The sequence below is a fragment of the Takifugu flavidus genome, chromosome 14, assembly GCF_003711565.1.
Source record: "Takifugu flavidus isolate HTHZ2018 chromosome 14, ASM371156v2, whole genome shotgun sequence".
Taxonomy (NCBI): domain Eukaryota; kingdom Metazoa; phylum Chordata; class Actinopteri; order Tetraodontiformes; family Tetraodontidae; genus Takifugu; species Takifugu flavidus.
In genome coordinates, this window is record NC_079533.1 from 11,487,046 (window position 1) to 11,506,217 (window position 19,172).

At 46.4% G+C, this 19,172-nt stretch overlaps 1 protein-coding gene and 1 pseudogene across 1 annotated transcript; one reads left to right on the forward strand and one right to left on the reverse strand.

The window, feature by feature from the left end:
- Nucleotides 1-1,327: 1,327 nt before the first annotated feature.
- On the forward strand, nucleotides 1,328-11,969 carry mntb (MAX network transcriptional repressor b). Its single transcript, XM_057054532.1, has 6 exons — nucleotides 1,328-1,675; nucleotides 4,224-4,812; nucleotides 4,892-4,933; nucleotides 5,365-5,476; nucleotides 8,623-8,815; nucleotides 9,009-11,969. The coding sequence occupies exons 1-6, from the start codon at nucleotides 1,603-1,605 to the stop codon at nucleotides 9,821-9,823; spliced, it is 1,824 nt and encodes a 607-aa protein (XP_056910512.1). The 5' UTR covers nucleotides 1,328-1,602; the 3' UTR covers nucleotides 9,824-11,969.
- LOC130537615 (septin-5-like) lies at nucleotides 11,680-18,956 on the reverse strand (annotated as a pseudogene).
- Nucleotides 18,957-19,172: the final 216 nt, after the last annotated feature.

Below are 19,172 nucleotides of genomic sequence, written 5' to 3' on the forward strand. Positions count from 1 at the left end.
CTCCCCTTTTTTCCTCCATGCATGCATCCCTATAGAGGATGAATCCATGCAGTTCATGTGCTTACCATGTGCAGCACTTCTCCCCTCCCTGATCCGTCCCTCTCTCCCCTGTCTGTGACTCATTTTTTCATCTCCATGATGTCTCAGCCTGTTGCTAAATGAGCATGCACACACACACACACACACACACACACATAGACACAGACACCACTTGCTCCACATCATCTTGTTTTATTTTTTTCCCTGCAGAGTAATGGTGTCAGTAGGTTTGTATGTGCAGGCAGGACACGGTGCGTCGAAGGCAGCAGATACATCTCTCGGCTACCACTTTGATTGGCTGAGATTCCTGTGATTCACTGGGGGATGTAAACGACCCAGAGGTGCCCAATCAAAGACTGTTACCATGCAGCGTATGCACAACATACACGCATCAATGTATTACAGCCTGCATTATATTCAACATTAGACATCCAGTTTACAGTTCACAACCCAATCAGAGGAGATGAATGACGAAAGATGAAGGAACAGCTGCAGACTGCAGCACAGCATCCTGGTGATGCATTAACTATGACAAAGACTTTGCTAGTGGGTGACAGAAAGAGTGGGTGTAAGATGAAAAATGATGGCATGCAGATGAGTTACTTTGCAATAAATTATGCAAAATACATATTAGCCTAAAATTTAATATGGACTGCGTGCATTGAAATAAAGTTATTAGTGGACATAAAACTCCAACACAATTTAACCACGGGAACACAACTCTCCTAGCATAAAACCTGCAGGATCTGTGACTTTCTTTAAAACTTTGTATTCGACTGTTTAGCGGAAGAACACACTATTACACTTTTGCATGAAATATCAGTAGGCCCCGCCCACTGTGCATTGATTGACAGCTCAGATCTCGAGACAGCAGGGTGGCCAGTCACGCTCTCGCCATGCAAATGAGGGTCGCTCGGGCCGGGCGGGTGCCCATGTGGACCAGCACCATGCCTTGTTGTTCTGAGCGCTGATTGGCTGGCCGGCGTCTGATTTCTCTTCATGCTCTGCGGGCCAAGAGCGGGAAGGAAAACCCGGAGCGCGGACGGCGCTTGGCACGAAACCGCCTCGGATCACGCCAGGATACCTGCGTCAACCGTGACTCCTTTTCACAGCAGAAGCCTCTCGGCAGTATCTTTGTACAATTTTGCCGTAGAACTGTCATTTACTTGGGCCTAGGATTCGTAATGTGACAGCGCGGAGTGCTGGAGGGCGTGACGGGGTCGCCGTGTTTTGTCGGAGGCCGTAGTAACAGGGCGGGGCGGGAATCCAGAGGGGCGGGCCTTAACGAGAACACGACTCGCCTTGTTGTGTGTGTATTCCCGTGCTCGTATCGCCATCTTGTTGCAATCCTATTTTTACCTATCCGAGGATCTACTTTCTGTTCGGGCCTTTTTGAATTTGCCCAGCTGCTTTCAGCAGTAATACCGGAGACCAAATAGCCCAGGAGCGCTGGTGTTAACCGTGCGCACGGCGCTACCTAACGGGACCCTACCTACCCCCCTCGGTCTTTTTCCTTCTTCCGTCCCGGGCCACCGGGTCGCCTGCCGTGAGATTTTACGCGCAATGAGCATCGATACACTTTTGGAGGCGGCCAGATATTTGGAATGGCAAGCCCAGCAACAACAGATCAAACGTGGTAAGTCGCACGGGGAACTGGTGCATCGTGCAGCGCCTACATGACAGGATAATAGTCTTTGCTCCATGGACTGCGTCCAGACTACAATCTTTAATCTGGTCTTGATTTGTCAAACAACTAGCTGATAGTGTAAGAAATGAACTGTCGGCCGCTTTTGCTAAATACATTTTTAAAACAGGGAAAAACCCCAATTCTCTGTTAAGTGATGGCAGTGTTTAGCAGGGGGTTTAATTGTTGCACACCGTTGTTCCGTCAATGCGGAAACGGTCAAAGTTGTTATGCGAAGTACTTTGCGCGCTCTTAGCGTGTATGTGTGTGTTTGTGTGTGTATGTGTGTGACAAATACTCAAGTGAGTCACCGTGCGCGTGTGCTGGAGCCGCAGAGGAGTTCCTGTCAGTATCCGTGGTGCATTTACTTGTACCTTTTGTGTGGAAGCAAGTCGCTGCAGTGCCGAATCATTGTTTGTTTTATCCACATTTTAAGACGTGAAAAGTTGATTTTTTTAAAATTATCTCCTATTCAATCATTGCTCGCAGAGGCCGAATGATCAGAATGTCGCACGTTGTATGTGTATTATAAAAGCGCTGGTTTCCAATCGATTTGGCTCAGTTTTTTTTTATCTGCCCGTCGAGCACCGGCAGGGCGGTGGCGAGCACGGACTCCTTTTTACATAATACCCTGACATTGCTCACATATCTCATGACACACCGCGGGGCGGGTCTTTACCCCTCAGCCTGCTCCGTTTCTCCATTTGCGCGCCAGCAAATAAAACCTCGGTCCCGAGACAGGTCCCGCTTTGCACGCGGGGAAATGATCAATCGAAATCGCGATTATTGGCAGTAAAACGGGACGCGGGGTTATCTTTTTGTGTCGCTCCCCTCTGATGACGTGTCCCACGCCTCGACCCCCTCCCCCCGTATACCCTACCGCGTGCTAGGATCCGCCCACTGCGACCACGTGCACACTGCCCCCCTCCCCCTGCTTTCTCGACGTGCAGTCCCACGCGCACACAAACACACGTACACGTTGGTCGTCTCCGCCCTTCCCATTCAGCGTGCTGACAGTGGCGGGTCGGGGGGGGGGCGGGGGGGGAGGGGGAAGTAGGGCAGCGTCCCTGCTCATCCCAGCCCTGTTACGCAATTTGCATTTGCGTGCTTTTGACAATCTGGAGCAAAGTGTGCAGAATCTACTACAAATCCTGGACCGACTTCTTTTAGGCCATGTGCAGTCACTCATGTAACGTTCATGTTATCATGTATTTTAACAGTGGAATTAATGTGATTTTAAATCATTCTCTTTTTTTTTTAAGGCAAAAGGGAAGAAAACTTAAACGCTGGAACGTAAACAAATCCTCTCTGGGGAATTAGAAATCCTCAATGATTGCTTTGTTTCTCTTTCAAAGGGGCTGTTGATTAAGTTACGAGAGCGGACTAATGGTGGTATTGTTGATTGTTTAGGTGCTGTGATAAGCTCTCGCTGTTACCTAAAACCAGAGATAATGCCCACATTAAGACTGTTCTTACTCATCCAGGTCACGGTAGTCTTAAAGATCCCAATTTGAACGGTGCCTAAAAGAGGCTTTATAAAATGTCATGACATGTGACAGCAATACCAGTTAAACTCTGCATGTTGCCACGGCGACGTCATTAAAGCATGCTTTACAGGGGCTGTTTCCAAGTTTGAAGGGAAGTTGCTTCACCGGGAGTCTGCAGTTTCAGTGTTAGCCGGCTGTCAGGCCCGTCGATGCCTTTGACCTGTAGTTTCATAATGGCGGCGATGGCTGAGCTGCGTGTCGCAATCGTGTGGGTTTGAGGAATTCCTGGGATCTTCTGTTTCTGAAGTTACTGTTTCCATGGTAACCACTGGCTTTCCACACTGCCTGCTCTGCTGTGCAGAAACGACACAGTCACATGCGTGTGCATGATGAGTCCGCGGGCCTTCGCATAATCCACATGGACACAGCGTGGGAACGTTCCCATGTTAACACAGGATGATTCTTTTACAGGATCAGTTTGCTCTCTTTTTTTCCCTAAAAATGAATCAGTCGGGTTCCTGCCCCAGCAGCGGGGGGCCCAGCAACAGTCTGCTGCTGTTGGCCAGACAGCCTTGACGTAGTCCAGCGGTTCAAGCGTGCTGGGGCCTGGAACAGTCCAATCGCATGGCAGACAGGGGGGTGTTTTCTCTGAGGAAAGCACCGATGCAGACACTGTTTCTGCAGATTATTTTTCCCCTCCCCTCTGTTTGACCAATGACATCATTCTTTGTGCACTTGTGTGAGTGTATGCGTGTGTGTGGGTTTGCGTTTTGAAATTTCCACCGTGTCAATAAAGCAACCTTGATTCCAGGTAAATGTCAAATACCAAAATATTGCACCCTGGGTATTTATCAGGTGTTGACTGTAGGTTTCTCAGACAGACTCATTAAGCTCCAAATATGCGCCACTCTTATCTAACCCTGCATCTGTCACCACCTAAACACATCCCAGTTATTGGCTTTTTAGACGACGGAGGAATCGCTTCATTCTGCATGGTTTTGTGCTTCTTACAGAGGAAGAGCAACGAAAGGAGAAGGACCTCATCAAGAGGGAGGCAGAGGCAAAATGTGTGGAATTTGTGGCCTCGCTGTCTCAGCCAGTCAGAGCAAACCACATCACTTGGAGTGACGATGGACACCGGCGACAACCCCATCAGCCTCCGCCCCCCTCTCTTCCACCTCAGGTCCCAATTGCCGTCATTCCGATGGTTCCGGTTGTCACCGCGACGCCGTCGGTCCCGCCCCTCCCGCTCCCGACGCCAATCGCAGCGGCGGCGACGACGCTCAACAGCCCCCCGCAGCTCAATAACTCTTCCTCTCCTCCGAAGCAGCCGCAGCACGTGCAGCAACAGTCGACCTCTCCTCACCTGTTGTGCGCCCCCCAGATGAAGGTAGAGACCCCCAGTCAGCAGATGATTGGTGGGAAACCGGGCCAATCACAGTCTCAGATTCAGATTCAGTACCCCACCTCAATCAGCACTAATAACTCTGGATCGCAGCATGCACTGGCGCCCCATCAAGCTCCACCCACATCTCAGTCACGGCCTAATGGCGTAACGATAGAGGATATGAGAGGGATGGAGGGGAAGAGGAGACCCGGAGGGTCAGTAGATGTGTTGGGGTTAGATTTGATGAAAGATTATTAAATGTTTTATATTTATTGGTTTGTTTTGTGTTTCCAGAGCGGGGACCAGAGAGGTGCACAATAAACTAGAGAAGAACAGGTTAGTCTTCTTGATGCACGAGCAACATTTTTCTCCAGTCATTCACCTCCGTTTGAACAGTCATGGCAGCTGACGGTCGTCCAGTTTACATTGACACATTTCCAGGATCTCCCGCTTGAGCGGGGGGTAAATGTTCCAAATGTTCCGTAAGCGTCATCACGCAGGAATGCAAACAAATTCATCAACACTTTTTGAATGCAAAACACACACATAGTGCATGACAGTCCCGACAAATTAATGAGGGAGGGCTGCAGCCAGACGCCCGAAAACAACAACATAAATCAACCAATTTTTTTAAGGACCGTTACCGTTGTTTTTTAATGACTTAAAGAAATAATGAACTTTTTCGGTCATTTCACTGCAACAAAGTACCAACAATGTTGAGACCCTGGCATGTCTGACCTCATTCTGTCTGGCTCTTGACCCTTCAGGAGAGCACACCTTAAAGAATGCTTTGAGACGCTGAAGAAAAACGTTCCAAACGTGGACGAGAAGAAAACCTCCAACCTGAGTGTTCTCCGCAGTGCTTTACGTTATATACAGGTAAAGGTGATGTGTTCTCACCCTGCCGCAGAATCACCTGTTGTTTAACCCCTTAGGTTGTTTCCTGCTGTCACGCTTTCATCCAAATTTTTATCTGTTGAGAAACGTTCCGTTGCATTTGAAGGGTTTCTGCTGGCTTTATCGTGGGCGGAAAAGTTGTGTAACTCTAGTTTGAGTTAGGCAAAAACTTAAATGTCATCGACCTGCGCAGAGGCACAGACGGAGGCATTAGTTGTGTGTCAGAGTTGTAAATTGGACGGACCGTGCATTGTGTTGCAGTGAAAGATTGGACAACATTAAGATGGAGACTTTTCATTCTGGGGAGGAGGAATTGCTGCCTGGAGCTACGAGCCATGAGCAGCTTCATGATATTGAGTTGAATGGAAGGAACTCCTGTAACTTCTTCCACAAGATGTTAGAGCCTGTATAAAACATCATATAAAACAGACCTGGCTGTAAAGTTCTTGGGAAACCTTAGACAGTATTTAGTTTAGAACATTTGTTTAAACCGAGGCTTAAATATTTTAGATTAAAGACAAGTGGGTCAAGCATCTCTTCACCCCAAATCTTCTCACTTTAGGGCATTTCCACTGCTTTTCATTTCACCACAGTCAAACGACCCAAGTGAAAAAATGTTTTTTTTTTCAGAGGATGACTTTTATTTTCCATCTAAGATGTGGCCGCAGGAGCACAGAGTCATTTCGTGCCAAATGCTGTGAAGTTGGATCAGACACTGCTGCATTTCCTTAGCTGTCACGGCACTTTGGCCTCACATCTGTAACATATTCTCCATTATCATCATCATTATTATTTCAGTGATCCCCTCCCCTCCCCTCCCCTCCTCTCCTCTCCTCTCCTCTCCTCTCCCTCCTCTCCTCTCCTCTCCTCTCCTCTCTGCTCCTCCTCTCTGCTCCTCCTCTCCTCTCCTCTCCTCTCCTCTCCTCTCCTCTCTCTCCTCTCCTCTCCTCTCCTCTCCCTCCTCTCCTCTCCTTTCCTTTCCTTTCCTTTCCTTTCCTCCCCTCCCCTCCCATTCCCTCCCCCCCCATGCCACGTGAGTGCCGAGCACATGGCTAGCCCAAGTCTGGTGATGTCACTGAATCTCCCGCCCACCCTGCCTTTCTCCGACAGCGTTGCAAACTAGACTGTGATGTAGCGGCTAAAGCTGCACCTCCGCAGATGTAAAAGTGGTTTTCAACCCACCCCAGAAGACCAGATTTGGTTTTCCTTTCATTTTGTCCTTCCGCTCATCTGTTTAGAGCACTTGGTAACCATAGCAACAGGCAGCAGGTGGCCAGGGCTTTCCTCCATGTTTGTCTCCACAGGAGTGTGTGATGTAAAGATTAAACCGAACATATTGTGTGCGTGTAGGTCATCCCCCCCCTCACGGATGATTGAGCTGTCATGTGATCCTCTAGGAAATAAAGCTTTGCCTTTCGTTTATTTTTATATTATTTCTTATGTTATTTAGTGATGCTGTCCATCCACCCGCACAGAGACGTGTCCAAACTGCTCATTACGTCATTGTTCTTCAGCCATTTTTTTTAAAGGGGGGGGTTGGTTGAAAGGGAGAAAAGGGAAGTCACAGATGAAGCAGCGGAGGAGGGGGAAGAAATGGGGGAAGGGTGTCCAGGGAACTGTGGTTGGGGGTGTAGAAAGAGAGGGAGTGTAGAATTCAACAGCGGTGGAGGAGGAGGTGGCAGGGGCGGGTGCAGGGAGTGATTTGAAGCACTCATCTGGCAAACATGTCGTCCCATCACACCTCCCAGTGTAAATACTCCAGTTTGCCCAATTAGATAGCTCTTGTCTTTTTTTTCTTTTTCTTTTTTTTTTTGGATGTGGTTGCCAAGGAAACTGCTATGGGTGACAGCTGTTTCCGTGGTGATTTGCTGTCGACCCAATACCATCTAGGTTTGCACGGGACAACCATGAAGTCATAAACAAATTGAACACAAATGATCTACAGCCTAGTTTGTATAACACTTCAGAGGTGTAGTCCAGAGGTAGAAGCACTTGATATTCTTGTGACTGTAAACGGCCTCTAACGGCTGGTAAACGGCTGAATAGACGGCCTTGTACGAGACTGAAGGTCATTACTTCTGGGCCAGTGGCAAAGATGGCTGTAAATTAGAAAGGAACCAGCGAGACTCGCATGTGATCATGCTGTATCTGCGTTGTAAATCACCTGCGGTAAGAGCGTCTGGAGGATTTTGTGAGTTACGATGGCCGTTCAGGAGCAAGATAAAACTAACCTGTTGCACGCGCTGCAACAAAAACGGTCTTGAACAGTTTCTAGTCCCTTGCCCTTTAAATTCCCATCTTTCCCTCTTCTGGCCTCCCTGCGCCCAAACACTTTTCCTCGTATGCCTCCCCTCCCTCTCTCATTCCTTCCAAGTAATCTGTCTTTAGCCAGTCATGCTGTTTGGTGCTCCTGCGTCACCTGACCCACACAGAAACTGGGTCAGGGAGATGGCACCCTAGAACTGGAAAAACTGACTAAATCTGAGTTTTCTCCCTTTTTTTTGTTCTGTTGTGTTGGTTTTTCATCCCACATCGCGCCCGGTGTATGAATGTACGCTCGGGAATACACCCCCCCATTGGGCCCTGTGTGAGTAATCCGATGGCATCGCAGCCTGCCAGAGAGTGATGGACTTCTGTCCTCGTTTAAAACGGAGATAGATTGGAGAGATGAGGAAGTCATGACGGTGACACCAGCAGAAACTAAGCAAAAGGCTTGAATGTTTTGAACTGTTACCGCATGGGGAACATTGTGTTTCGTGATTGTGCAATCCAGGGGAATGTGGGCGGGGCTTGGCCTGCAGAGAGGAAGTCGGACTTTTGTTTTTTTTCCTTGTGCCAATTTCTAAAGGGTCACATGGTTTATTAAGTTGTTGTTAATGTCGACATACAGTAATAATAACACTTCATCTTTTACATATCAACACCTTTGGGGTGTTCTAAATACTTTTTATTTAATTTTGAGAACCTTAATTAATCTATATTATGGCTGTCTCAGATGGGCACATTTTGAACTTTACACCTGTTGACTGTGAGTTGTTCCCATTTCATTAAACAGTGACCTATTTGAAATGCTAAAAAGCGTTCTTGTTGATCCTCATCGACCTCTTTATCTCATTTCCCTCTGTAAGACATTAAAGAGGAAGGAGAAGGAGTATGAGCACGAGATGGAGCGTCTGGCCAGGGAGAAAATCGCCACGCAGCAGCGGTTGGCTGAACTGAAGAACGAGCTGAGCCAGTGCATGGATGTCGTCGAAATCGACAGAGTCCTCCGTCAGACCATCCAGCCAGAGGATGACCAGGCCTCCACTTCCACCGCCTCGGGTACACGTCACGTTCAGCATAAAGCAGACCTTCCAGATGACCTGCATGTGTAGTTGTGCTGTAGCAGTTTAAAGTTTGATCTCTATTATATGCTTGGAAAGAAATGTTAACATAAGAGTTGAAGTACACACATAGAGCACACACACGGGGCGGTTTCATCCCGATGAATGACATTTCTCCCTTTGCTTTATAGAAGGAGAAGACAACTTTGAACAGGACATTGATGATGAAGTCTCCACTCCCGTTCTTGCTGCGACGCCCCTCCCCAAACCAGCACCCCCCATATTACAAGCCCAGACACTGCTCCCTTCTCATTTGTCAATCCAGCACGCCGCGCTGCCTCTGTCTGGCGTCCTCACTACAGCCTCCCCATCTGCTCCTGCACCTCCTCAGGTCATCGCTCCAGCTCCAGCTCCGCCCCCTCCGCTACCAGCTCATCCCCTCCAGCCTTCGGCAATGCAGGTCCAGCCCACCGTTATCGCTCACGCTGCCGTCTCTCACCCGTCAGTCATCCAGGCTGTCAACCACGGCCTGCCAGCCAATCACAAGCAACTGACACACATTGCCCCGTCGCCCGGCCCCGCATCTTCCACCACTCAGCCAATCGCAGCAGCACCAGCAGCGACCGCCACTCATCAGCAGCTCGCCGCCCAGCCCATCGGACACATCACAGTTCACCCTGTGGCCCACCTGGGAGGCCCTCTGCCGTCCCACCTTCCAGCGCTGTACCCCCAGGGCGTGTCTGTCTCCCAGCCCACCATGGTGGGCCACATCACTCAGACCTTCACCCATCACACTCTGCCGCACGTCCAGGCTAATCCTCAAGCTAACACTAACGGAGGCCAAGTGAACAGCACAGCGGTGATGAACCAGGGCAGCCCGTCGCTGGGAAAACCCACAGCGGTGCTCGCACCTCACCCGCAGCTGGTCGGACAGGCTGCTGTCCTCAACCCTGTCACCATGGTAACGGTCCCAACCTTCCCAGTCAGCACGTTGAAACTGGCCTGAAAATGATTTGGGGAGGAAAAACGTGGAAGATTGAGGTTTTTTTTCCTCGTCAATCAGACAGCTGAAAAATCACAACACTCACCCAAATCAATCGATCCTTCCTTCCATCCTTTATTCTCTCATCCCTTCTTCCCTTCCTTAGCACTAACAGAATAAGCTCAGCTTTCTCAGGCATCAGTGAATTACTTTAACTTTTTTATTCACTTACGGGGGCAAAACGGGAGAATTCGAAACTGTTGCCATAGTGATAAGTCGTCTGCCCATTCCGTATTAATGTACTGATTGCACCGGGTGTGACATTCTGGAGGATTGATGTCATTGGTGGGTTTGAGAGCAGCTCGTTACTTGTGGGGTAAAAATCGGCAAAAGACAAATTTTGGTGGAGCAGCAGTTTGTCAGAAAGTCTTCAAATAGCCATAAAAACCACACTGGGATTAGAAAAATGTCTATACGCTCTTCAATGCTGCCTTATATTGAAAGTAAAAAACACCTTCTGACTCTAACGATGGACAATGTTGATTTCACTGTGAGGAACCTACATACTTGTTAAGACACAAATATGTAACTGACTTTTTGACACTTTGTACTTGTCATAGATTTTATTGGAGACAACTGCTCAAAACTCTTTCTTCCTGAAAGCTTTTAAGTAGCATATCAGACTGAATCCCGCATGTCCAAATCTAATTTCAGAGACCAGAATGATGCTGACGTCACATAACCGCCTGTGTCCACTCTCAAATCATTAATGACAGCCTTCCTCTCGGTGTTTCAGGTTATTCCGATCATTCTAAAGCAACAGCTCCCTCTGCTGTCCTAAGGTCTATTTCTGGGCCTTAGACTGATGTCATTCTCTCACAGACATTTTCCTCAATAAAACAATGGATGAGGGGGAAAATAAATGCCTTTACTAAAAATATGAACTGTTCCGTTTGAAAACAGTACTTTGGAACATCTCAAGAACGTGAATAATTCAAGTCCATGTTAACAGATGCGGTCTTCGATTAGGTGGCTTGTAAAACTGGCCCGCGCGTTCCCCCCGTCCCTTTCATTTGTTTAGCTCTTTGAATTTAGAATCCTGAATGTGTCCCGATGCCACTAAAGTTCTCTGCGTGTCTTTCACCGTTTATGTGCACATGCCCTCCCCCCTCAAACATTTATGGCTTCACTGAGTTCTAGCCAGCCTACACACACACATAGCACCAGTGTGTATGTAATCAGCGATGGGAGAATCTGGCTTTCTCCCGGCTTTTCTGTGTGTCTCTATATGTGACTGTATTTGATATATTTTCTATTATATACTATAATTAATCCTACTGTACCTGTAGCATGGCTGCATTTTGGTTATACATTTTACCCTGTGCATGATGGAGTACGTATGTGTTGGATGTGTATGTTTGTGTGCATACTAAAGAAGCTGTTATTTTATTTCTATTTTTTTTTACCCAGTGCTGATTTATGAGCCTGTCTGGTTGCTGGTGTGTGTGTTTATGTGTGTGTGTGTGTGTGTGTGTGTGCGTGCGTGCCTACACTTGGTTTTCCTGAACACTGTGACAGCTCTGGCATGTACACTTTGGCTGAGTAGAAGAGATTAGAAATTATTGTCCTGTTTTTTTTTCTTTTGACTCTTTTTGCGAGTTTGACTCGGACACGGAGTGGAATGTTCGTGGTGGGGAAAAAAAAGCGGAACAAAAAACTTGTTGCTCTTTTCTCAATAACAAAATGTCTAATATTAAGTTTGAGGTTTTGTAATATTTGTATGTATGTGTGAAAGTTTTGTAAATGTGTGATCTTATGCACGTTTTTTGGCATATAAAATGCTTGTTTCTTTCTGGATTTGTTTTGCATGTAGATTGCTGTTTAGTTTCTTATGTTCAAAGTTTTTCTTTTGGGACCGTGTACAATAATGTGTGACGTGGGCAGGAACTTGGACCTCATGCTACATTGATATTATATATGAATATAAAAACATGTTTTCCCTATGGAGAAAGTTTTAAGTTATATATCGCCTGTACACTTTGGGCTGCCTTTTAGATCTAACTGTCCACTGTTTAAGATAACAATGATATTAAATACAACATATTAATGATGAAGAATTATGCTGATGATATAATAAAGATTCTTAATAAATCTTATTACCTTTACAACACACCTGGGTTCGGTGCATAATTATGTTGTGATGTGGTTAAACGTCTTAAGTTTATTTGTGGTTCATTTTTGTCATTAGAAAAGCAAAAGTACAAAAACGTTTGACTCATGAACTCACTACTACAACTCGGTGGCCACTAGGTGGCAGTGTTACACCACTACAACAAAAAGTCCAGGATTTGTCTTTAAAAAATGGATGTGGGCAGCATATCCCAGTTCATCTGTGATCTGCTGTTGTGTCTTGAAGGCTGAAGGCTGCTTCTCTGGGAAGAGTCTTAATCTTCTGGGCTTGTTCAGACAGGCCGTCCTGACTTGCTGCCCCATGACTTGTGTGCTCAGATGACCGTGATTCTGACAGTAGGGACTGATGGTTGTCTCCTGTCCATGTTTCTGAGTCCTTTGGTGGATTCAATAACCACCTCTTTAGCTATGCATCTGCCCCTGAATCCTTTCCAGCACTTCCTGCATCTTCCTCAACTACATATTGGAAAAAACAAAACTTCTAAAAAAAAAACTCTACAAGAATGAAAAATAAGTGAGCCAGGTGATGAATAAACGCACCTCTTCATCTTTCTCACGGATCAGTCTTTCCCTCTCATTATCGCTGGAGACCAGCGGCAGAGGAAAATCCACCTCGCTGTCATCTTGATACTTCTCAAGCAAACTAGGAGGCATAATCACATCAGCGTATCAGCCCAACATTCAAACAGTGGAACGAGAGATTGTCGCACTTGACCCCCCCCTACCCGCGTTTCCTGTCCTGCACAACCATTTGTGTCATTTTGTGGATGCACCCGGCCCTGTAGTTTTCATAATGCGTCTCCTGTGTCACATCCTTCAGGTCCTGCATGTACGTCCTCACCAGCATGTTCCTCAGCAACAGGGAGTCGGAGTGAAGTGGATCCTCCGCTGACACATGTGACGTCAACAAGCATGCGTGAATTCCTGAACCGGGTGTGAATATACAGCCAGAAAGTAGCGATCTCTGCAACGTTACCTTCTACTACACCCCAGGGATAAGCACGGCCCTCTGACCATTCGTCCTTTGCTCTCCACATGCAAGTTGCTTCCGATGACTGCAAATGGGAAATTCTCCTGCAGAGAGCAGCAACATTTAACAGCCATTAGTGGGAAAAGAGACAAGTCAGCGTGTTTAAAGAAGATCAACCTTCAGCATCCGGTCGTGCATCCTAATTTCTTCATTGTCTTCGGAGTCACACTCGGGAAATTGATAGATTTTGATCCCAAACTTCTTGAGTTCCCCTTTAATCTACCGCACACAGACACATCAGGGCAATTATTTGGCAAGATGACAAAATGTGGTGGTCGCTCATATTTCTGACCATCTGACCAACCTTCTGCTTCTTTATGGACACCTCCGCAGGTGTCATGCAGTCAGCTTTGGCCAAGACAGGAACTATATTGACTTTTCCATGCAGGGCCGTCATACACTCCACGTCCAGAGGTCGGAGGCTGCGACACATACAAACATGTGTGAACACTCGGACAGCCACCTGTCGTTACGGCAACAGAGGGGCTCAGATCTCAGCGTACCCGTGGCTGAACGGGGAGATGAAGTACAGGCAGCAGTGGACTCTGTTGTCTTGGATGTTCCTCCTGTTCAAGCCGCTCTCATCTCTGAAGTACTGCTCAAACTGCTGGTCGATGTAGTCCTCTATGCTTTGCCAGCTGATGGTCAGACATAGGATCTTTGTGAGTGCAACAAAACGGGAGAAGCGACTGTTTATCGGAATTATCTTGAGCCCCAGCTCTTGTGGCTGAACTGTAGCCATCAGCAGACATGGGACATATGGATGGGCCCACCATTTTGTGTTGTTGATTGCGTCTCCAAACCCCGGCGTGTCTATGATGTTGAGCCTCAGTCGGATTCCTTTCTCCTCAATGCCGACTGTGTGTTTGATGATCTTGACCGTTTGGTTGATTCGGTCTGAATAAAAAAAGGTGAAAAAAATGAGCAGACCACATGTTTAAATGACATAAACATCTGATCTTCCCCTTTATTGAAATTGAACTTCTCACCTTGGGCACTGGGGACTTTCCTGTCTTTGTAGAGGTCTGTGAGGAATAAACTGTTGACTAATGTGGACTTGCCCAGGCCAGACTCCCCTATGAAGAGAAAGACAGGCAGAATGAATCGAGCTAAAGTGGTAAATTTTAGAATTTTTACTGCCACATTAATGCTTGTTTCAGAATGTGGAAGTCTCCTCATTAAACCATGCTCAGTTATTATAAAACAGATAAAATGGATGAATAAACAGAGACAAAGGAGACCTTACCTGCCACCATGATGGTGAACATAAACCCTTTCTTCACCGCCTTTCTGTTAACTTGGTTCGGCAGGGTGGCAAAACCCACATATTCTTTGTCCTGGTCCTGCAGAAAAGTCAGATACCATTATAATGTTTAGTAAAGTGTTGCATTTTTAAATTCTTACAGTAATATACAGGCAAAGCACTTGAACTCGCCTCTGCAGAATCATAGGGGTCAGCGCAACACCAGGGGCTTTGAGGACGTGAGGTGGGGCTGTACGACCTGCTCACAGATCCCTGAGAGGCCAGCTGCATCACCGGTTTTGGAGGCACTGTTGGGGAACTGGGAGGTTGGCTGGGGAAGCGCTTGGGCAGCGAGGGAGTCCTGGAAGGACTGGGAGATTTCCCATTTTCCGCTCTCATGGTTTTGTCTGTCACTTGTTTTACAGGTGTGTCGGAGCCTGGGTTCTGCTGGTGCTCATCGAGCTGAGACGTTGGAGGCATATCCCTCATGGCATAAGGAAACTGCGTTTCCTCCTGGTCCTCAATGGTGAGACTGGACGCCTATAAAGAGACAGAGGTATACAGATCAAATGTCAAACTCAATTTCAGGTGACATGATCGGTTCATACCCATGCTAAAATAGCAAAACCACAAACAATAAAGCTAGAGAATCATTCAGTGATATAAGGATTACACACTTATCTAGTGGTTATCAAACCGACCAATTGACAGCTAAGCGCTCACAGCGTGCCAGTCGGGTAACACCCGGTCATGGAGGGAGTGTCAAAACACTCGGGGGATGTTTGGTCTCCTTCATAAGGGCTAAGACAGTCATCAGTTTCTTTAAAACAGACTTGGTGTGCTGATTACTGTTGATCTGAGATCCCATTAAACCATTACGAAGCCCTCCCAACACAGATACACGCTAGCGTTAAAGGCTAGTTTTACCACGCCATAAAATTAGCATTGAAGACTACAATCAAGTCCTACCTCCATCTGTGAGAGTCGCGGCTTTTATTCAGCAGAGAGAATAAGAAAAACGCAGCTATATTTGATGAACCTAAGGGTGTTCAAGGATAAACCTCGGTGGAAGGGTTGCTGGCTTGGCCGGAAGATTATGGAATATGATTCAGGTTAGAGAATCCCGGTGCTGTGAAAGTAGAGGACCGACTTTAATTAATAGGATCCAGGTGGACTCGCAGTCAGAACGAGAGGACCTGATTGATTTTTAAGGTTTAAATCACAACTGTGAAGCTGGAACTTTTGTGTTGACATTAGTTGATACCAGTGTAGGCCAGTAGTAATACAAGGTGACATAGTAGGTTGTTTTATGATCAAAGACCAGTGGCCTTCATCCTTGGGTGCCCAGCGTCTCCCAGATCCTTTGATGGACATGTTCAGATTTGCCTCAGAGACTGACAAGCTTGCTTTTCCGATCAACCACCTGACCGAAGGAGCAAGGCTCTGAGGAACTGCAGACCAGAAACTGGCCTCAGCTGGTTCCTCTTTTGAGCACTTTGCAAGAGAGCTTCATAAAGCTTTCAGAATGGAGTCAGTGGAGGTCAGACTAGCAGATTTGTGGTGCTTTATGATGCCTTTCTGTACAGTTTAGAGGATTATTCATGGGATGAACTGATGTCTTGTGAATGTCCTACCACATTGGACAGATGAATAGAATCGGCAACCAGGATCGATCACTGCAGCCAGGCCCATTGACGTGAGAGGCCCATGTCTGGAGGTTTACCTGCCATCCAGGTATCCAACAAACATGGCAGCAGTTTTGGTGGATCGTCCTGGAAGAGTGCACCCAAGATTTCGGCAAGGCCTGCTGTTTTCAGCACGTCTTCTCACCAAGCCCCATCAGGTCTTCTAGTGGTCCCACATCTCAGTGGACTTTGTTACTAGTCTTCCTTCTTCTTGCAGCAACACCATCATCCCTGCTGTGGTGGACCATTTTAGTAAGATGGCCCACTTTCTACTTGTCCAGCCTCCCTTTGGCCAAAGGCAGTGCGCAGCCGGACTCCGGTCTATATCCTGCAGCCAGCTTGGGGCCATGGTCAGCCCGTCCCCTTCTTCCTACCCCCGGGATAATGGATCAGCTTATTCAGTCAGACATCTGCTCTGTTCACATTGAAGAGGGTATATGGTGGACCTGGAGGGGTACAGGGCCGGAGGGGAGGTCCTGGATAACGGCTCATCACATCCTGAGCAGGCTTCACCCAGCGCCTCAGCCGGGGGCGATTCTAGGGGGGGATATCAGACAATGAGGCCCCAGAGTTACACCAGATTGTTTCTGCTTCGTGCCTGATTCCCCAGTGTGTGTTTTTTTGGGGGAGGGGGGGGGGGGGGGGGGGGGGGCTGACTTCCTGTTATTGATCCTACCTGTTCCTGATCAACAGGTCGCCCCTCAGCCCAGGCTGCCCACCCAGGCTCTGTCTGCTCCTTGCGTGGGTCCCGACCAACTGTCGCTTGCCCAATGGGTTTTTGCTCTGGGGCAATTCTTGTGGTGACCGACTGAGACTTTGGACTTTTTGCGGGTTTTCTTTCACTTCCTGCAACATTTCAGTCTTCATTCCTGGGAACAAGTCTTACTCAGTTAGGTTTTCCTGCCCACTTCAGGTCCTTTGTTTTGTTTGGGTCCAGTTTCCAATCATGCCACACGTCACTGTTCGATCTTATTTCTGCGTGAGACCTTTGTTCATTACTGCAGCTGCAGCTCTTTGCGCCCCAGTGGGTGGCGCCGTTTGACCTCAGCCTGTAGGGCTTCTGTCTGCACACAAGGCAAGGAGGGGACACTCCAGAGACAAATACTACTGTATTAAATCTATAATTCTAATACTGGTATACATAACATAAAAAAGGTTCTATGGATGAAAAGATAAAATCACTCAAACTGAGAGTGGGTTTATAAGACACTAATTACTTCATTTTCACAGTGTCCCATTGACCCTGATCTAAAAGCAGATAAACATCAAGATCTGAGACAACACTGGTCTCACCAGGGTTCATCCGGCCCTCCTGTCACCTCGCATTACCCACAAAGCTTTGCAGCAGGCTTAGGCCAGCTTCTAATGCTGTGGTATTGGGGAGGATTTAAGAATTAACTCTAAACACACACACGCACGCACGCACACGCACACTAGCATTAAAGGCTAGTCTCACCAAGCTATAAACATTAGCATTAAAGACTACAATTGCATCCTACCTCCATCTGTGAGAAAGTTGCAGCTTTTATCCCCCAGCAGAGAGAATAAGAAAAGAAATAAAAATGCAGACATATTTAATTAAACTAAGGGTGAATAAAACTAAAACAACATTCAAGGTTTGTGTTATGTGATGCAAGGCAATATAAATCAATTTAAGCCATAAAGACTAAAGACTGAATCGCAGACAGCAAAATTGTCAATTCACAAACTTACACTTAAATAATAAACCTCATCATTGAATATGTTTGATGAAAATTGATAAATACCTAACTTGGGGACTTGTATTAACTGTCAGGCTATGGTTACCACAAAAAAAAAAAAAAAAAAAAACGGGACACTTGCCCAAATGTTGTGCCAAAACGCATCATCATGAACAAGATGATGCAGGTAAAATGTTTAATATTCTATACATTGAAGAAGACATTTTTTATTTAAATAACACAGGACATCAAAGTAGATAATCAAAAGACATCAAAAGATAATATAGATAGTTTATAAGAGAAATGGAAACAATCTAGAATCCGAATGATATAAATACATTTTTCCCATTTCCTATCATTTATTTATTTATTACAGCTGATTCTGGAATAACGGCTCGGTTGGCAACCGTATCAAACTGAAGATCAGTTGCTTTACTCTTGGACTTAAATTCGCTGTGAAAACAGCGTGTTAACGTTGTATCTAAACGAGGGTATCCTTCGTTACTGACTTTCGTTACTGACTTACCTTTTTTATTGTAGCGGAATCTGACCGGAGAGGACATGTGCTCCATGCTGTGCAGCGCGGGTGATAGTCGGCCTTCAAAAGATCAAATAAAACACAATTCTTGCTAGAAAATGTGGTGAGACACCTGCTCTGCGTGTGGGTGTGTGGGTGCGTAAGTGCTTGCACTGTGAAGAACTACGCTGAGCGGGTGTGTGTGTGGGTGTGTGGGTGTGTGCGTGTGGGTGTGCGGGTGTGTGTGTGTGTGGGGGGGGTGATGTGACCTAAAGAACAAAGCAAGACAATAACACTCTCCAATATTATGTCCCAGGTGAATTACTGCTGTTATTAACAGTAATACTGTTATTGCTGCTGCTTTTGTTACCTGTAACTTTAATTACTCAACGCTAACAAGGCAACTAACGGCCACCGTAGTTTACGAAGCGTTAGCTCTGTGCCGTTCAGGTAAGGTAAGACATACAACTAGACGCTTAATTGTTTATTGAAATTGTATAAACCTGGAAATTAAACGTGCATAAAGGAAGTGTAGGCATTCTTTATGGATTTCACAAGGATATATTGTATGTTGCATAGCTATAACGTTTTTATGCCCCCTCCATGCTAATGCTAAGCCTTAGCAGGACTAATTATTACTGAAGTAAATGACCATTTTAAAATAAAATAACTAATACTGAAGTAGGATTTTTTAAAGGTATGTTTAAATACTAAGTAAATGTATCTCAGCTGACACAACATTTTCTGTACTTGCTCCCATGATGGTTGATATGGGCACTTCTCTTTGGATGTGGTTTCTATTAAAATGTAATATAAAAAGTGCAGCGTGTTTCACAACTTTTTGACATACTTCAACTTTTTGCATCACTTGCCATTATAGGGTAGATGCTGCCCTGTATAGTCCTGTGTGAAACAAATGAGGTCGTGCAGGTTAAGGACTTAAGCACAGGGTACTTTTAAAGATGGATGACACAGGAGCTCAAACTAGCCATTGTCCCCTGGAGGAGG

What these genes read in the sequence shown, in the direction of transcription:
- mntb (XM_057054532.1), top strand. Translation starts at nt 1,603, where the DNA reads ATGAGCATCGATACACTTTTGGAGGCGGCCAGATATTTGGAATGGCAA. An exon ending in GCAACAACAGATCAAACGTG is followed by an intron (nt 1,676 to 4,223) that starts GTAAGTCGCACG and finishes TGCTTCTTACAG; the next exon opens with AGGAAGAGCAACGAAAGGAG. An exon ending in GTGCTTTACGTTATATACAG is followed by an intron (nt 5,477 to 8,622) that starts GTAAAGGTGATG and finishes TCCCTCTGTAAG; the next exon opens with ACATTAAAGAGGAAGGAGAA.